Source organism: Chenopodium album, chromosome 1 (genome assembly GCF_948465745.1).
Source record: "Chenopodium album chromosome 1, dcCheAlbu1.1, whole genome shotgun sequence".
Taxonomy (NCBI): Eukaryota; Viridiplantae; Streptophyta; class Magnoliopsida; order Caryophyllales; family Amaranthaceae; genus Chenopodium; species Chenopodium album.
Genome location: NC_137834.1, coordinates 1,852,199 through 1,870,340, shown reverse-complemented (window position 1 = coordinate 1,870,340; position 18,142 = coordinate 1,852,199). Strand labels below are relative to the sequence as shown.

Below are 18,142 nucleotides of genomic sequence, written 5' to 3'. Positions count from 1 at the left end.
TGTAAAAATGCTTGAGTTTAACTTACAACTCCTAGTACATGGTGCATTTAAACAACTTACTACGAAGGCTAAGTTGTCTCTAATCTTTCTTGAGTTTAACACAATTATTAATTTATTAGAGTTGAACATTATTTAAACTTTCAGTCCATTTAAAGTTTAGAGTTTCATTTTAACTGTGTAATGCGTGTATATTATTTATTTTTGTTAAATAAAGACTTTTTAATTTTTTTTTTAATATTTTATTATTGTATGAAGATTAATAAGAACTCATTAAAACAAAAAAAAGTATGTAGAGGGACTCAAGGGAGTACTTAGGCCCCGTTCTTTAGAGCTGCTCTGCTGAAATCTGCTCTACCCAGAAGCTCAAAAGAACAGGACCTATTGATTTTTGGATATTCTAAAGTGGGAGGTATTTAATACGTAGTTTTTTTTTTTTTTTTTTTTTGTTTTTTTAAGATAAAAGTATGTTTGGGTTACACTTAACCACCCCTAATGAAAAGGATGGAATTAATATTTTACAAGAGTTGAGTATGATATGTTCTAGAAACGAGAAGAAATAATCATATTCTTTTGGCTTTACTGCACCAATAAAGATTATCAGGGAGTAATCATTTGGTTAAAGTTATTGGCACAAACTTCTATATATATGTTTGCTCTAATCATACCTATTACATACGGATTTAGATAACTTTAACTTCATTAGCGTAACAACTTAATAAGAAAATGGATTAATTAATTAACATTTCAATTAATTAAACCGTTGACACAAACTTACCTGAGATCTCAACTAACAACCATGATTGGCAGTAACTTTGCCCACCAATTACTATAGATTCATAGTAAATCTACTGTAACAAAATGTAAGAAATAACAATAAATCCATAAGAATTGGAGTAATCTAACTTTAATTTTATACATTAAATTACATATGTATGTAGAATTGACATGAGATATCATGTCGTTTTATCACTTAGATTCAACTTAAATTACATATGGGGCAGTAATTATACCTTTACAGAGTCAAGCTACGTAGAGTTTGACAGCCTAATTTTATACTTTATAATACTCCCGTTGTATACTAGAATTGATTTATAAAAAATCAAAACAATAAAGAAAATGTTAGGGAAAAAAAAAAAAAAAAAAAAAGAGCTAGATATTACTTTGTGGAGCTTCCATGTTCTTGCAAGCCCAGGTGCCTACCACATGCAATTGTTGATTATAAAATTTGAATGATCCACCAACATGCCAGGATTTGTTTCCTAGAGTATTTGCAAAAATCTTCAATAAAATCCATAGTAATCTTCATTAGGTAATTAATTAATTCCAATTATACCACTAACCACGTGGCCACTTATAGGGCATCTAGATTTATTTTTAAAATATTTTTTTTACTTAATCTTTCACTACTTTATGTATGTCGATCGATTCAAAATTAATATAATATAGTAATAAAAAATTACACTATTAAGATCATGTTGTTTGACATCTAAATGAACACTCAAAATGCCAAAATTTCCATCCATCTTCCTGCTAATTAAGCAGTTAATCTTTGTACTTTTGCACATGATCCCATGTTTTATTCTTAATTAACTAATGCCCAAAAAACTTGGCCTATTATTGAGTAGATCACTTACTTGATTAATGTGCCCTTATATTTGGGGAATGATCTTACAATGGTTGTATTAATTAGTAGAACATCTTCAATCTAGTTATCTGCCTAAGACAGGTAGCACTTCCAATTATAAAATCTTTATACTACTTTCGTCAATTATTATGTGCAACAAAGGAATATTTTATGTCTCACAAATAATACCCCTTTGTTGTACATAATAATTAACGTAGATAGTATAAAAATTATTCGGTTACCTCTCAATTATTAAATTATGATACTCCATAATATGCTTTGGTCCGTCAATAGATGCAACTATTTTACTTTTTTATTTTAATTTCAAACTGTGGAAACGAGTTTATATATAGCTAGGACCAATATGTTTAGAAAAATAGCTAATATGATTATGGAACAAAATAAAAATAAGATCAAAGGGGAAAAAAAATACAAATTTTATTAAGGGCTAATTAGTGTATTATTATTATTATTATTCATTTGATTGCAAATAGAGAGGATTTGGGTGAACAGTACATAACGAATTAAAGATATATATAGCTTTCTAACAAGTTGTGTTGTACTTTATGTACAAGGTAGGGTTATGTAAAAAGAGAAATGATGGGCATGTCTTATCACTTTTGAATAATTTGTTAATGTTAGATACATTCTACTAAATATAAATTACTCCGTAGATGAATTGATATGAGTAACTAGACTATACATGTTGAATTTTCGTGCACTAACAAGTGGATTATGTAAGAGTTTGTAAGAATTACAAGCAATCACGTATAAGATCATTTTTATGGATTAAGATTGATGTATTATATTGTCGTTTCATAGCTATTATGCACAAAGACATTGTAATACAACAATAATGTACGTGGAGGTGGCTATATACCTTCGATTAGGCTCTTAAACAAGAGAAGATGAGAGCTCCGTCCCATAAATCGTGTCATTTTGTGTAGAGCTCCCTTAGCAAGAGAGGTCGTTCAAGACATGTGATATGTTAGGAATTGAATTAGTCCTTGATAATTAGTTGGAGATTCAATTTTTTTTAAAAAAAATAATAAGAATTTTACCACAATATATCCATACATGTGTGATGTCTTTGTAACTTAACAAAATTATAAGACTACTTTAATTTTAAAAAATGTAAATAATATAGCAATAAGCAATTTATGTAGAATTTTATTCATAATTAATGTATCTATATGATCTTGATCACATCAATACAACATACAAAAACTTGTTTAAACAAATTCAATATGATTTAAGTTTTGAAATATGTATTAACTTGACTTATATAGTTTATGCAAATTGAAACTAACTTAAAAGAGTAGACTTGCAATCATTTCAAGTGAGAAATTAAAAAGTTTGATTCATAAATATTATTATTCTCCCAAAAAATTCAATCAATATATATATCCAAATAGAGTATGGCCCATATGTTTATACATAAAATTATGAAATTCTATAACATTGCTTGATTTCCTCCACATCAAAGGGTTTATATTTTGATCGATCTTGCAAGACTTTGTTGGATGACAAGATTCCTCTTCTTGAATATGGTGGATGACAGTAGGCCCATTTGATTAATTTTTGACATCACCATACTCTAATGAACAGGAATTGCTACAAAGACTTCAGTAAACTTCATCTAAATGCACCATTATAATAATAAAAATAATAAAAACAATAATAAATATATAGTACAAAGAACGTACCAATCCACACTATGTTTGATTGATATGTTTTTTATATTATAGGAGTACAAGTATTGTGTACTGTGTTCAATTGTTATAAAAGAGTTTAGCTAGCTAGATCTATTTATTTCACTTTATTTTTACTTAGCTTATCTAACATGTCTAAGAATTTATTTTTACTTAGCTTACATGTCTAAGAAGATTTGATGATGTAAATTTAGGGGTAATATAATTTCGTGGTTTTTAATTTATTAAGTTTAGGTTTATAAGTTTAGACTTCTATTCTACCCCACCTTATCTTTAGGTAATTTAAGTAATAATAAGATCAAAGATTTGTTTAGAACTAATAAGCCTAATAAGTTTAAATTGGGTGATTGACAATATACATACATTCGATTAATTAAGTTCATATAATAATTGACACACGTGACTTTTTTTTTTTTTTTTTTTTTTCTCAACTTTGAATTTTAGTATCTTTGATTGCGTATTAGTATAAATGAATAAATACTTGAAATTGTGATAATATAATTATCCAACAAAAACTAATTAACATATATATATAACAGAAAAAAAATATGGACAAAATTATGAAAAAAAGTCATGCATGGAATAAAGGTAGTACAATGTTTAAGTATTGTAAAAAACAAGATGACTGAAATTTATTACTTTCTCCGTTTTTTTAGTTGTATCATTTGATTTTCACGGAAACCTAGGCAATTTTTATAATAGAGAGAGATAGAGAGAAAAAAAATTAGGTCTATGTGATAGGAGAGAGATAGAGAGAACTACATAACTAGTTAATTTAAAAGGAAAGTGATGCATTTAAATTAAAACTTCCTTATTTAAAAAATGATACATTTAAAAAGAAACAGAGATATAGATGAAGAGTTACCTAGATGAATATTCTGGAATCACCTAACAATTTTTGTACAATGTTCACAATTTTTTAATAATTGTAGTATTGATTATACACTTTGTACAATACACACGTTATATATACAAAGTGTGTTTCTGTATATACACCCTAATATTTAACTTCACTATAGAAAAACTCAAAAATAAAAAAGCTTTCATCGTCAAAATAAAGAGAGCCAACGTCCTAATCACGAAAGCGACTATTTCCCACTCTCCGTCTGTTTTCTTCCCCCTGATTTTTTCCCCATCCTTCTTTTTGTCGTTTTCCTTTCTTGGAATGTGTGCTTGATACTCTTTTTTATTTTTATTTTTTTAAAAAAATTCCATTTTCTCTTTTTAAAAAATTAATTTTTCAAAAAAAGAAAAGAATTTACTACTCGTAGTACAATTCTTGTTTATTTATTTATTTATTCACTAACTTCAAGTAGATTTTATTCACGCTCTCCTATGAGTCTATGACCATAAAAAGGTTAATTACATGAAGAAAACATGCAGTGATTGATGCAATCATCATTTTTTATCATTACCTACTTTTTTGCCACCTTATAAAAGTTACTCCGTTTTGGGTAATGAGTATGGCCAATGCAAATAATTTAATTATATAAATTCTATTTTTATTAAAACTTACAACAACTCTAATATTTAAAGGTGAATAATTTGACCATCATATTCTAATCTTTCTTGTCCAATTTGCAATCCATTCAAATTGAACTTTTAAAGTATGATGATGAAGATGATGAATTAATGATTGTTTTAGGGTTAATGAAATTAAATATAAGACTATGTAACATCATTCAATATTATACAATTTATTGATGGATTGAAGACTTTAACAAGATTTGTATGTATGAAATGGATTGAGTTAAATTAATCGAACAATAATTAGCTTGAAGTTAGTTAACCCTATTTTATATCGACAAAAGTTATTTCGTCAAAAATGAACTTTATTGTGTGTACGAAATAGTCTAGTTCAAACTTATATGTAATGATATGATTCAAAATAATTTGAACAATATAAATCCTTGTGATTGTAGTTTTGTGATCTGAAATAGTTAAAAGTTATAGGAAACATGTTACAACAATCCTATTATATATTTATAATTGTTATGAAGATATAAACAACAGTAAGTTAGAGTGATGAACATTTAACGACTATATGTGAGACACTGAGATATAAAGGAATGATCTTGGTTTCCTAATCAAGCCCTTCTCCTTTCATGAGAAAGAAAGGAGAAGAGAAATTAACATTCTAATCAAGGCTAACGTTGGTTAAATAGCATGTGATTTGGGATAGTCATTAAATTTATTTTGCATAACCAAGTTGAATTTCTAACTTATCATATTAAATATGGCAACACAACATATTTGTCCTTTGGACATACATCATTGTAGTCTTGGATATATATGCTAGTGAATAATTCACCATATATGTGATAAAGACCTTCATTATTATATACGGAGTATAAATTAAAATTAACTTATCTTCATATTCGCTTAATACTAGTATTTTAATTTATACATAATTAAATAAAAATGGAACCTTTGTTGCAAATACGCAACCTAGAGATGGTGGAGGTGGAAAATGTAGGAGAGATCAAAATTTAAATGTACATAAATAAATAAATAAAAATCTACAAATTTGATTTATGATTTAGAGGCACATACCCTTATTACTTTCTTCTAATTAGAGATCTAAAGTAACAAAAAGTAGCCATTTAACATGATATTTTGAATAATATACACCAAAAATAAAAGTACCCATTAAATAAAAGAAGAAAAAAAAAAGGAGAAATGAAACTACTATGTCAAATTTTAGTAACTTAATTTTTCTTGTGAGATCATAAACCAAAATATTTGCTCCCAAACAAAAGGGGAAAAAAAAAATTCATAATTAAAAATAAAAGAACACTTAATTAAAATTTTGTTGGTCAATCCAAGGCCAAAACCCAGTTTGATCATCAATGCCACAAAACATGCTAGTAAAGGTCTCTTCTTTGACTGAGGGTGGTTGTTGTTGTGGGCTTTGGAAGAGTACTTGGGCCACAGGAGGCCCATTGGGCCTCATCGAGGACGGTGGGAAGAAGGTTCTTCCAGAGGCGGTGGCGGCCGAGGCGGCGGCAGCCGTGGTAGTTGGATTATGGGCTGAAAGATCAAGTGTACTTTCAATTGTTGTTGTAGGATTTCTTGAAATATCCAACTTTATATCAGAACTATTTTCACTCCTATTGCTACTTGATCCTTCTGTCTCCTTGTTCAAGTTGATTGACTCTGTTGGCTCTCTATTTTTTAGCGCCAATATCTACGCATTCGCAAATTACATGAAATTATTTACAAATTATAATATACATTTCACAAACAAACTAAATCATAATAGATGGAAAATGTAATGTAGATTTTTGTAAAGCATAGTAAAGACATTTATTAAATATAACCATTAATTATAACAAATTGAAGATTTTTTTAATTTTTTTTTTCTTCAATTCCCCTTTTCATATATACAGTAATAACATGATCAATCAATCAACATAACCCCAAAAGGTGACCCATAAAATAAAGAAAAGGTGACAAAGAAAGAAATAATGATGATATACAATCTCTATAAAAAAAAAAACAATAAATAAAAAGAAAATTAAATTATTGAATTAAAAGAAGAAGCACAATTAAGTTTCCCATTATCAAAACACTTGATTGAAATCCAAATAATAAAAAAATTACCTCAGATTGGAGTTTCTGATTTTGAGCAAGAAGAAGATCATTATCAGCTTTAAGAGCATCAAATTGTCTCTTAAGAAGATCATAATCTTTCTCTAATTGCTTAGTCTTCCACCTTGCTCTTCTATTTTGAAACCAAATAGCAATTTGTCTTGGTTGTAATCCAAGTGCTTTAGCTAATTGCATTTTTCTTTCAGGTTCTAATTTATTACCCAATTCAAAATTCTTTTCAAGGGTTTTCACTTGTTCCATATTTAATCTCCTTTTTTTCTCCCCTGCTCCTCCTAATTGTGACCCATCATCTGATAGTTCATCCTCTCCTACATTGTTATTGTGGTGGTGTTGGTTGTGATGGTTGTTGTTTCCATTTCCGTCTTCGTTGTTGCACATATCGATCCCCGTAAATGACATCGATCTCTTCCCTAACATTGGTGCAATCCCTCCTACACCACATAAAAATTTTCATTTCACAAAAGTCAATTGTTATGTTACACCAAAGATCGGGATTCTCTCCAGTATGTAACCGGAGAGAATCCTCGAAAACAATACTGATAGAATATATAAAATCAATACAGTGTCTCAAGCATCAGCTTAAGCTTTTGGCTGAGGCGGCAGAATTAGTTGATATACTCTATCAGATGCATCAAGTGGATAGATAGACAGACATATAGATAGATAGATAGATAGAATTATCGATAATACTTAAAAGAGAGAGTATATATACCATGATGAAAGTCTTGAGGAAGGATAGAGGAGAGAGAAGGAGGAGGAGGATTGTCATTATCATTTTGAGCTTGAAGCATGAAATTAGCTGGGAAGAAAGCCATCCCAGTACAAGTAGTACTCATGACCTACACCGGACTTCACTCGGCCGCCCGGCTATCTAAACCTAATATTGTAGACACCTAATTGTGGCTCCAAGAATTAAGCTCGGCTAAACTTATAATCTTATCTTCATGTCGAACAAAATAATCGTAGCAAAGGTATGGAGAAGCTAGCTTATTTTAGCTTAGCTCTACTATACTTGGAAGAGAGAGAATTTGGTGTATGCAATGATAAAATTATAATGCTAAGTTTTTATTTATTTATTTTTGTTAGGAATAATAAAAAATAAAAATGGAGACTATATACTATACAAGGTTATTTTTTAGAAAATATGGTACACTGTTTGTTAATATGATGGATGGTTTATATACCTTACTAGCTTGCTCTTCATAAGATGAGCTTTCTTTTTCTTTTTTTTTTTAGAAGAGAGAGAAAAGAGGGGAGAGAAAAGGTGGCCACTTTATGGTGGCTTCATAGTAGAATCCTTTTTATATTTGATAAGGTTTTATTCATTTAATTTTATTACAAACTTGGGAATATGCTTATTGATTAATTAATTAAATTTTGCATCCGTATAAACAAATTAAATTACTAGTAGTAGTACGTTAATTGGGTTGATTTCAACGTAGAATGTCCTGATCTTATATATGTAGAATTTGTCAACTGTTTTGTGGGCGAATGTATTTATTTTAAAACTATTTTTACTAATTAGCTAGATAGTAAATTATTTTAGTAATATTCCTTTGAGATTGAGGTAACTATTTTTTTTTCCGCCTTTAAGCATAAGTAATTATTACGGAATAACATTTTATATTTTATAATAAGTTACGATTGTTAAATCATCATATTAAAAACTAGCTATTGGATATATATAGGTGTCATTTGTTTCATTTTCCAAAAATAATAGCTAGTCGGTCGACATATTATTATATTGAGATCTTGCATAAACAATCAAACAATAGATCTTCTATCAAACTGACGAAATTGTATGTAGATGAAATGCCTTAATATTTCATTAGTTTTGGTGGTGTACTTACTACTCACTAGTTGATTCCTTTATTACAAAACAAGTCTATAGAGTATAATATAACTTCAGTCATAATTTTTGTAATAATGCTTTCAAATAAACATTCGTAATTACAACATTTCACTCACTCTGCCTCCGATCCATTTATTTATTAGCTTTATAAGAAAATGACATATTATTTTAAAAAGGGTGTAAGAAAAGTAGAGCTTCAAAAGTTTTTATTAGTGTTAGTTTATATATATATATATTATTAATAAAGGAATGGAACAAGTAATAATTTAAGATGGAGATATAATAATTACTATCATACCTACTTAAATTATGTTCAAATAAAAATTATGGAGTATGATACAATTATAAATTTTGCCATGAGTTAAATATGCTGATTATTAACTTAGGCAATCAGAAAAGTACAGCAATTAACAAATCTTAACGGGCAGCACATTACTTACTTGTTACTTGAGTAATAAATTAAAACATTAAAGTTGATGTAAAGTCAACAACTAGGAATTATTTAGTGATTAATGCTAATTAATGATTAATGATTCAAAGAAGATTATGGGTATTCACATTTCCAACTCTTAAAACAGATGCAAAGTCTATATCTTCTTTCCTAAGGACAGTTGTACACAAAACATAAACAAGTAGTGTATGAGATGGGAGAAGACAATTTTGTTGCACAAACATGGATTATTCCTTCTTTAATTAACGGGTGTTAAAGGTAATTAAGAGAATAATTATATGTGAAAGCAAACACTTTTAATTACATAGTACTAATTTTTTTTGCCATTCATTTGTCAATACATAAAACACATAACATGATCTAAACCTTTAATTACATCGCAACGAGCCCTTTAAAACGAGGATTACTTAAGATCGAGGGTAATATATATGGTATGATATGTGTGTTTACTCCTTCTGTTCTTTTAAGTTATATCTATCTTATGGTCATTTTAACTTTAATTATAAAAAAATTTTATTCCCCTTTTACCACCTTATTATTAGTTCATTTGGGATCTTTTGTTTATTAAACTCTCTTAAAAAAAAAAAAAAAAAAAAAAAAAACAAAAACAAAAACCATTCATGGACACACTGCACACACATTCTCTTATCTTTGTTGATATTTGTTTTTACAAGTTTTTTTTTTAAAAAAAAAAATCAACTAAATAAAACATAATATTGATGAAAGGACTAAGGAAGTTTTGCTCATTACAGTTTAGAGGTTGAGGTTCTAACCATCAACTTAATTACAATTTTACTTCTAGTCTGGTTGATTTGGTCATTTGACATGTTATAAAGAACTAGCCTATCTAATAGGTCACGAGTTCAACCCATTCATCCTTCCTTATAGAATATATAGCCTTAAGTATACTTATAAAGAGTCCCTATTGCAAGTTTGCAACTACACTTCATGCCCATAGGGCTTTTATGTGATGGAGCATAATAGAAAATAAAATCAATCATGGAGTTCTAACCATTAGCTTAATTAAGCTTTTAGTGTGTTGGTTCTTTAACAATCACTATTAAGTTAGTACTCGTATTAGATATTATTCATGACTTCAAGTCACATTACGATTTATAGCCTTTACAAAAATGTTGTAAGTTACACTCTTTACAAACATTGCATAGGTCTGATGGGTGCACATACACTCTTACCACATTTGTCCAAGATTTGATTGATATATTTACTAGTAAAACTAGCAATTACGGTCAAATATATTAGATTGACTTCAAAAAATTCAGCAAGAGGTATCAATATTCAATAGTAAGCAAAAGTATTGAAGATGCTAAATGAACTTTCAGAGACAAAGGGAGTAAGTCACAAACTAACTCACAAAGTAGCACATATATATTCATTGATGAAATTTCCAAATAGTAAGGGTATGTTCTTTTCAGATTATTTTCAGTTCACTTCAATTCAATTCAATTCTTAATTTCCTTCTCTTGTAAAATATTCAGTTCAGCTCATTTCAGTCAATCACAAATTCACAATAGGCCCTAATTATAATTATATATAAAACCAAGATGATTAATATGTCAAAGCTTATAGTTTTAGTAACTTGAGAGAAAAGAGAAATGAGTTGGCTAAAATTGTTTTATAGCAAAAACAAAAGAAGCAAGAGGGAGAAAGAAAGAAGAGGAGGAGAGAGAAAGAGGAGGAATCTAGGGGAAGAAGGTGAGGGGGGGATGGGGCCTAAGAGAGGGGCAGAGTTTGCTACCTAACCCACCAAGAAGTAATGTGAATATCAGGACCCCTACCCATCAACCCCAACCCCAACCCCAACCCCTCTTTCCCATCACCCATTTTTATCCTTTCTTTCCTCTGCTTTTGCCCCTGCCCCCTTTGCCCTTACTCTGCCCTCTTCAACTAACTAGTCTTAATAACATACATATAGAGTTGTGTATTGTACTATTGTTGTATCATGTTTGGCTTTTTTGCTTATGTTTATGTGTGTGTGTGATTGCTATGTTTTCCCCTTGCTCTTGACTTCTATTCTTACTCAAATTCTATTAATTTCTTGCTCTATGTCTCTTTAATTTTAAGATGATGATCCCCCTTGGGATGATTACGTGTACTAATTTGTGGGTAACGTAATAGGGTTAATCACTAATCATTTGAAAGGGTATGTGTTTATGAAAAACGTCACATGATTCTATCTAATTTGACAAATCTTCTTATCTGTCTCGGAAATTATTGCCAATTGTTACTATTTAAAAGTTTTCGCGTTCATTTAGGTGTTTAATCAATATGGGTGCAGAATAAATTATTTATTGTACACAATCATTCGTATCAACAAAAAATGTTCATAGATGAGCGCGGCTAACAAATTAGGTAACAAAACAAAGGAAAATACACCTATACATCTTTGATAAACCAAACTATATTTAGCTACTAAAGGAAAGAAAATAAGGATGTGATAAACTTTTCACATCATATCATATCATATCGAATGCATAATTAATTATTATACAATTACCTTGAAACGACTCAAAATAGGATTCTCATCCTATCGACCCCTACTAAGTAACAACCCTCTACATCTCCTCGCCAACACCCACACATGCATCGCATCTTCCAGGCTAAACCCGTATTCGACATAAAAAAAGGGGGCACCCGCCCGTATCATAATATAGACGTATGTTGAATCATACATCAAACCCTCCATGTACGTACAAGCTAAGGGCCCTAGTTTTTTCTAGTGACATTGCTTTAAAAGAAAAAATAAATAAAAACCACAACTTTAAAATGGAAAGACCAGACCTTTAATCGAAAATGAATGTTTGAGATCAAGGGTTCAGCTTGTTGGTTGAAAAGCATAAGGACAAGGAAAATTGTTGTCACTAGTTAGCTTGGGACACTATATAGTAATGAAATGGTCATTGTCATATTAGTCAATATCATAAAGTTTGATCATCAAAATTATGCTTAAGTGTAACTAGCTAGTACATGATTTTACAAAAGTGGTACTAACTCTTTTAGATGAATCATAATAATTCACATAAAATTTGTGCACCATTATAACACTAGATGTACCAAATCATATCCATAATATTGTATCACAAAGAATAACATATATACGGATTGATTGATATGTCCTAACCACCTTTAGCTTGATTGCCTTTCTTCCTAGACTGCCCAATCATGCACATAAAATGGGGACTACATAAGTTCTAAATCTAATTTTTTAAATTATTAGGTATCAAATGCAACTTTTAGTAAAAAATTTGTGCAAGGATAATAATTATCCATGATGAGCAATCTTGAGAATCAAGTTAATAGTTTGTATTTTATTGCCGATTGTCATTTAGATACATATCCTATAATCTCTTTATTTTATATATACCGTTATTTTTGTCAATGTTTCTTAAAGCATATGAAACTGTCTTTATGGTCATATTGTAAAACAATATGAAAATAGGAAAAATGAATCACACATTAATCTTATATGCTACTCACCCTCATACCAATCATTTAGTCAATCAATCAATCAAAGCCTTAATCCCAAAAGTGGGGTCGGCTAACATGAACCAAATTTGATTATTCCGTGTAGTCATCAACATAAATCTTTCTCCTCCATCCCTTACGATCCAAAACTTCATCCTCACGTAAATCCATGCACTTCATATCCTTCCTCACTCCTTCCAACCAAGTCATCTTTGGTCTCCCTCTTCCTCGTTTAATCCCTCCATGGTCCCACTCTTCCACTCTTCGCACCGGTGCACCCTCGGGTCTCCGTCTTACATGTCCAAACCAACGCAGACGATTTTCCCTTAATTTATCTACAATGCCCGCCACACCTACTTTCTTGCGAATAACCTCATTTCTGATTCTATCTCTTAAAGTGTTTCCACACATCCACCTTAACATGCGCATTTCCGTAACCTCCATCTTTTTAATATGCTCTTTCTTAGAAGCCCAACATTCTGTACCATAGAGCAACACTGGTCTTATGGCAGTCCTGTAGAATTTTCCCTTCAACTTTAAGGGAATGCTGCGGTCGCATAACACTCCCGTGGCCGCTCTCCATTTAAGCCACCCTGACTTAATCCTGTGGGTCACGTCTTGATCAATGTCACCATTCTTCTGGATGATCGACCCTAGGTACTTAAAACATTCACTCATGGTCAAATCCTTTCCATCCAAACTCACCACTTCATTGCTTGTCCCCCTCTGAGTGCCAAAACGACATACCAAATATTCAGTCTTACTCCGACTTAGCTTAAACCCTCTAGATTCCAACCTTTGCCTCCATTGCTCCAACTTGGCATTAACCCCATCCTTAGTCTCATCCACCAAAACGATATCATCTGCGAACAGCATACACCATGGAACCTCATCTTGAATTGGTCTAGTTAATTCATCTAGAACCGTTGCAAAAAGAAAAGGGCTTAATGCAGACCCTTGATGCAATCCGATTGTAATAGGGAAATCTTTTGTCAACCCTCCGCATGTCCTCACATTTGTTGACACATCCCGATACATATCCTTAACTAGGTCTACATACCTTCGTGGGATACCTTTCTTCAACATTGCCCACCAAAGTATCTCTCTTGGCACCTTGTCATATGCCTTCTCTAAATCAATAAAGACCATATGAAGATCTTTCTTCTTTACCCTATACCAATCATTTAGTGTAGAACAATTTTAATTCATGTACGCCTATAGTTATGTGTCAAATTCTAATCCATGAAATAAATAAGCGTATGTTGTGCAACATGCAATTGACCACATCGCAACATGGATACAAATTTTATAGTTAAGCTATTTGGTCCATCTCGAATTTTTAAAATTTAATCCGTCACTAGCTATATCCATGTTTATAAGTATATCATTTTTTTTCCAAGACGAGAAATTTCGGGTAGAACAATTTGATTCAAATTTAAATTTTTTTCAAACAAAGTGATGCTAAAAATTAATTAAGATGAGTGGCCGAAATGGCGGAAGAAACAAACAGCAAATAGGACCCATAATAATAAGGGAATTAAGGGTCAAGAAAGTGGACCAAAAGAAGGGTAAATTAGAATTAAAGGCTCCTATTTCACACTGAATCTTGTTGATTTCTCAACAGTTTTCTGATTTGATAAGTCCATCATCAACTGACTGGATGCGCTGAATTATCAGATTGTGACGTGAGTATAAGCCAATACCGTTTGGGACCATATCATTTCAATCTTTCGCCTATGTTTTGTTTCATACTTCTACTCTTTTTCAAATCATTGTGACACGTTTTGATTTTTTACACTATTTTTATACACGACATATGTTAGTATTATGATAAAATACGGTATAAATATAATTAGTATTCCGTATTGTTATTGTTTTTGGGTTAATTAATATGAAACATGCAAATTCAAGGTATAATCTTTTTGTAGTTTTTTTTTCTAATAGATAGATACTCATGATATAAATGATCAAAGTTGTCGATTATTTAGGACTTATTCTCTTTAACTTATTTCAGATACTTATTACTTATTCCTTAATAAATTCAGATCAGATCAGAAAGATTCAGATCAGACCAGATCAGAACTTTTGGTTATCATTTACTTATTGCTAAATATCGTTAATACGTATTAATTTTTTTTTCATAAAAATTACATATTTAAAAAGTTCATAGTGAGACGAATCTAACAAGATTCATTTTGTTGATATTTTTCTTTATAGATTAATATTAAAATGCGATCAAAGTTTAGTCAATTTTTTTAATTAGATCAGACCAGACCATAAAAAATTTAGACCAGATCTACTTGTTTCAGGTGAAGAAAACAAGTCCTTATTTGATTTCTCTATATATTGATGGTATAATATATTCTTGTACTTCATTATTATACAATCCATACGTTTAATTAAGGGTTTACTTTAGGTTCTTATTAGTGGGTCTACATACTAAGTACTCTTAGTTTGATATAACTAAAAGAAGAAAGAACAAAGAAGAGAATGATTACACCTTTATAGAGACATATCAAAACGCATTACACTAAATTAACAAAGTTAAGAGTCCCAATACATGGGATGATTAGCCAAGCTTTCGCATGAGAATGTTAACCATGATGCCAAGTACTATTAAAGCATTTGTACTCATATACAAAAGTGCTACAAAGCATGATATTTTATGATTTATTTAAGATAATGGTAAATTAGGTTCAAACTAACACATAATTTTCTATCATGAGTGTCAACTAGTTAAATTTTAAGCCTTTTGAATATTAAATGTAAACAAGTGTACAAGTTCACGCTAATAGTGATGTTATTCATCCTACAAACAAAAAAGATGTAAGATTAGACATAATACTATTCTCATATGTCACTTAAGGGTTTAGTATAACATATAGTGTACGTTTTACTGTGAAGAAAATTGAACATACACTTATATGCGTCCAAAAATAATAATAAAAAGTTAACATCAAGCATAGTAATATTATTGTATATTAAAAACCAATAATATGAAGACTGAAGAGGATAGGCACAAAAAAAGAGCAACTTGATCTTCCAACATTTTGATTAGTTAATTTATCTTTGATATTTGAGATTAAGACTTAATAGGGGTGTAGACTTGCTTAACCAAATATTAATATAAAAAATCTGATGAAAAGGATGGGTGATTTGAAGGCGAAAATTCTTTATTCAAATTGTATTAAATTCGACCACAAAGAAATCATCTTGAATTTTCTACATTTAGTTTGTTGATTGGCATGATTACCAAATATGGAAATGTAAATATTATAAAATGTGATATTATTATCCTAGTAGCATAATCATGAGCAAGTAAGGCTATATACATTCTGAAAAAAGCAGAAGATTTAAGGCAGATATAAACATAGGCTAGATTTGAGTTATACTTATATGCATGGATTTGGAAGAGGAGATCTTGAATATTTGATGTATATACATGCAATGCATGATGGTAGAGGGTGATATAAATGTGGTTGTCAAGTGTATCTTTTTAGAATATCAAAACCAAAACAGTGTCTAACAAAAGAGTGTAATCCAATTGAGAAAATTTTTAAAATTTGGGACCCACAAAACACTATTTTCTACTATTGGTGGGGTGTTATGGTTGGGTAGTGGGATCCCACAAGTTAAAAATAAAATATATCTTCCCAAAAAAAAAAAAAAAAAAAAAAAATGAACAAAGACAAAGCAAGTCTCAGTGCCATCACATGACTTTATTAGTTGGAAGCTGTAAGGGTACCCCATAAGAATTGGGTGGAACCATGTTCTTAAGTACTCTCAAGGTTACCCCTCAAAAAAAAAAATAGTTAAAAAAAAAAAAACAATAAATCATATTAGTGTTGAGATCGCTTGTTAATACACAACTTATACTATTAGTATTTTTATTGACTTATAAACAATTATACAAATATTTGATAGTTTGAAAGCATATAACAAAAAGTATCATATCCAATTGAATACATCTTGCCATTAATACAATTTATCAAAGTTAATCAAATGAGAGTACATTAATAGTGTGCAATACAAACGTTATTGTCACTACCAAAAACTTAATTAAGAGCTTGTTCTATCGTCTTTTATTTTCAATTTTTAGTATTTTAGAAAACTAAAAACCAAAAATAGAAAATAAGAAAAAAGAATTTTCACTCTTTTTAATAACCATATTTATTTTAATAAGTCAACTAATTTTTGATTCTTAATACTACGTATAATGAACCATGCATATGACTTTAAAAACAAATTGGAAACTATAATGAACTGTTCCAGCTTTTAGGGTTTGTTTTGTTCACCTTATTTTATGAATAATAAGTTCAAATAAGTTTAGTCCAAAAAAATAAGTTCTAGCAAGGGCTACCCGAGTACAAATTACAACTAAATAAGTTTTAATAAGTTTAAGTAAGTTCAGATAACCTCAAATCAAATCAATAGAACACACTCTTAATTTGATGATTTTTTGTTCTGTTTTCATATTATGTAAAATGATGTGCAATTTAAAGTTGATAGTTTAAACTTTAAAATACCATAATTGATTTTAAAGTTTTTTGTTCTCTTAAGTTGTACTATATATATGTTATTGTTAAGAGAGTCACAAGGGCGAGTGATGAAAATCAATATTAGAATCACGTGGAACCGTGAAGAGAACTCTAACCATTTGAGTTATCCGGTTATCCCTCACTCTCACTAGTTACAATATACGGAGTTCTACCTTCGTTTCTTATCAAAAGGATATACTACCTCCGTTTCTTTTTAATTGACACGTATTTTTTTTTAGAAAGTTTTTTTTAGTTGACACGTTTTCTTTTGGGATAAATTTTTTACCTTGTATTTACAAGCTACCTCACTTGTTTTTTTCATTCTCTCTCACTCTTCTCCTCTCATTAATATATGTGCCTAAATCAAATGCGTCAACTAAATAGAAACGAAGGAAGTAATTTGTAATACATTTTTTTTTTTTTTTTTTTTAGTTTTGTTACAATAATAAAAATTTAAAATTAATATTTAAAAAAAAAAAAAAAAAAAAAAAAAAAAAAGGGAAAGAAGTGAATGTTCCCATCCACATGGCCTCCTAGATGTAGTGTGGTGAGCTAGCTAAGCAGAAGCACAGATCCCCATGTGCCTCTTAACCTTAGCGTCATCCTCTCTCTTTCGATAGTGATTCGTCAACCACTAGTTTATACTAATATAGTACCACTCTACCTTCTTTCTTTTTCCATATCTTTCTTCAATTTCCTATATTTATACCACTACTACTTTTTTATTTTTTCTTTGTTTATATTGTATTTGATTTAATATGAAAGGCTAGCTAGTCACCAAAGTTTAAGGAAGGAGACCAAATTTAATTTAAAGAATTGAGGAGATAATATGTGTTGTTGGAGAGTATATCTCTTCGATATAACATGATC

The 18,142-nt window shown here is 29.9% G+C and overlaps 1 protein-coding gene across 1 annotated transcript; it reads right to left on the bottom strand.

Moving 5' to 3' along the window:
- Window positions 1-5,915: 5,915 nt before the first annotated feature.
- On the bottom strand, window positions 5,916-8,186 carry LOC145639650 (homeobox-leucine zipper protein ATHB-13-like). Its single transcript, XM_081690952.1, has 3 exons — window positions 7,661-8,186; window positions 6,940-7,379; window positions 5,916-6,523 (listed from the first exon to the last, which is right to left on the bottom strand). The coding sequence occupies exons 1-3, from the start codon at window positions 7,782-7,784 to the stop codon at window positions 6,134-6,136; spliced, it is 954 nt and encodes a 317-aa protein (XP_081547078.1). The 5' UTR covers window positions 7,785-8,186; the 3' UTR covers window positions 5,916-6,133.
- Window positions 8,187-18,142: the final 9,956 nt, after the last annotated feature.

What these genes read in the sequence shown, in the direction of transcription:
- LOC145639650 (XM_081690952.1), bottom strand. Translation starts at nt 7,784, where the DNA reads ATGAGTACTACTTGTACTGGGATGGCTTTCTTCCCAGCTAATTTCATG. An exon ending in TCCTCAAGACTTTCATCATG is followed by an intron (nt 7,380 to 7,660) that starts GTATATATACTC and finishes TATGTGGTGTAG; the next exon opens with GAGGGATTGCACCAATGTTA. An exon ending in ATCAGAAACTCCAATCTGAG is followed by an intron (nt 6,524 to 6,939) that starts GTAATTTTTTTA and finishes GCGAATGCGTAG; the next exon opens with ATATTGGCGCTAAAAAATAG.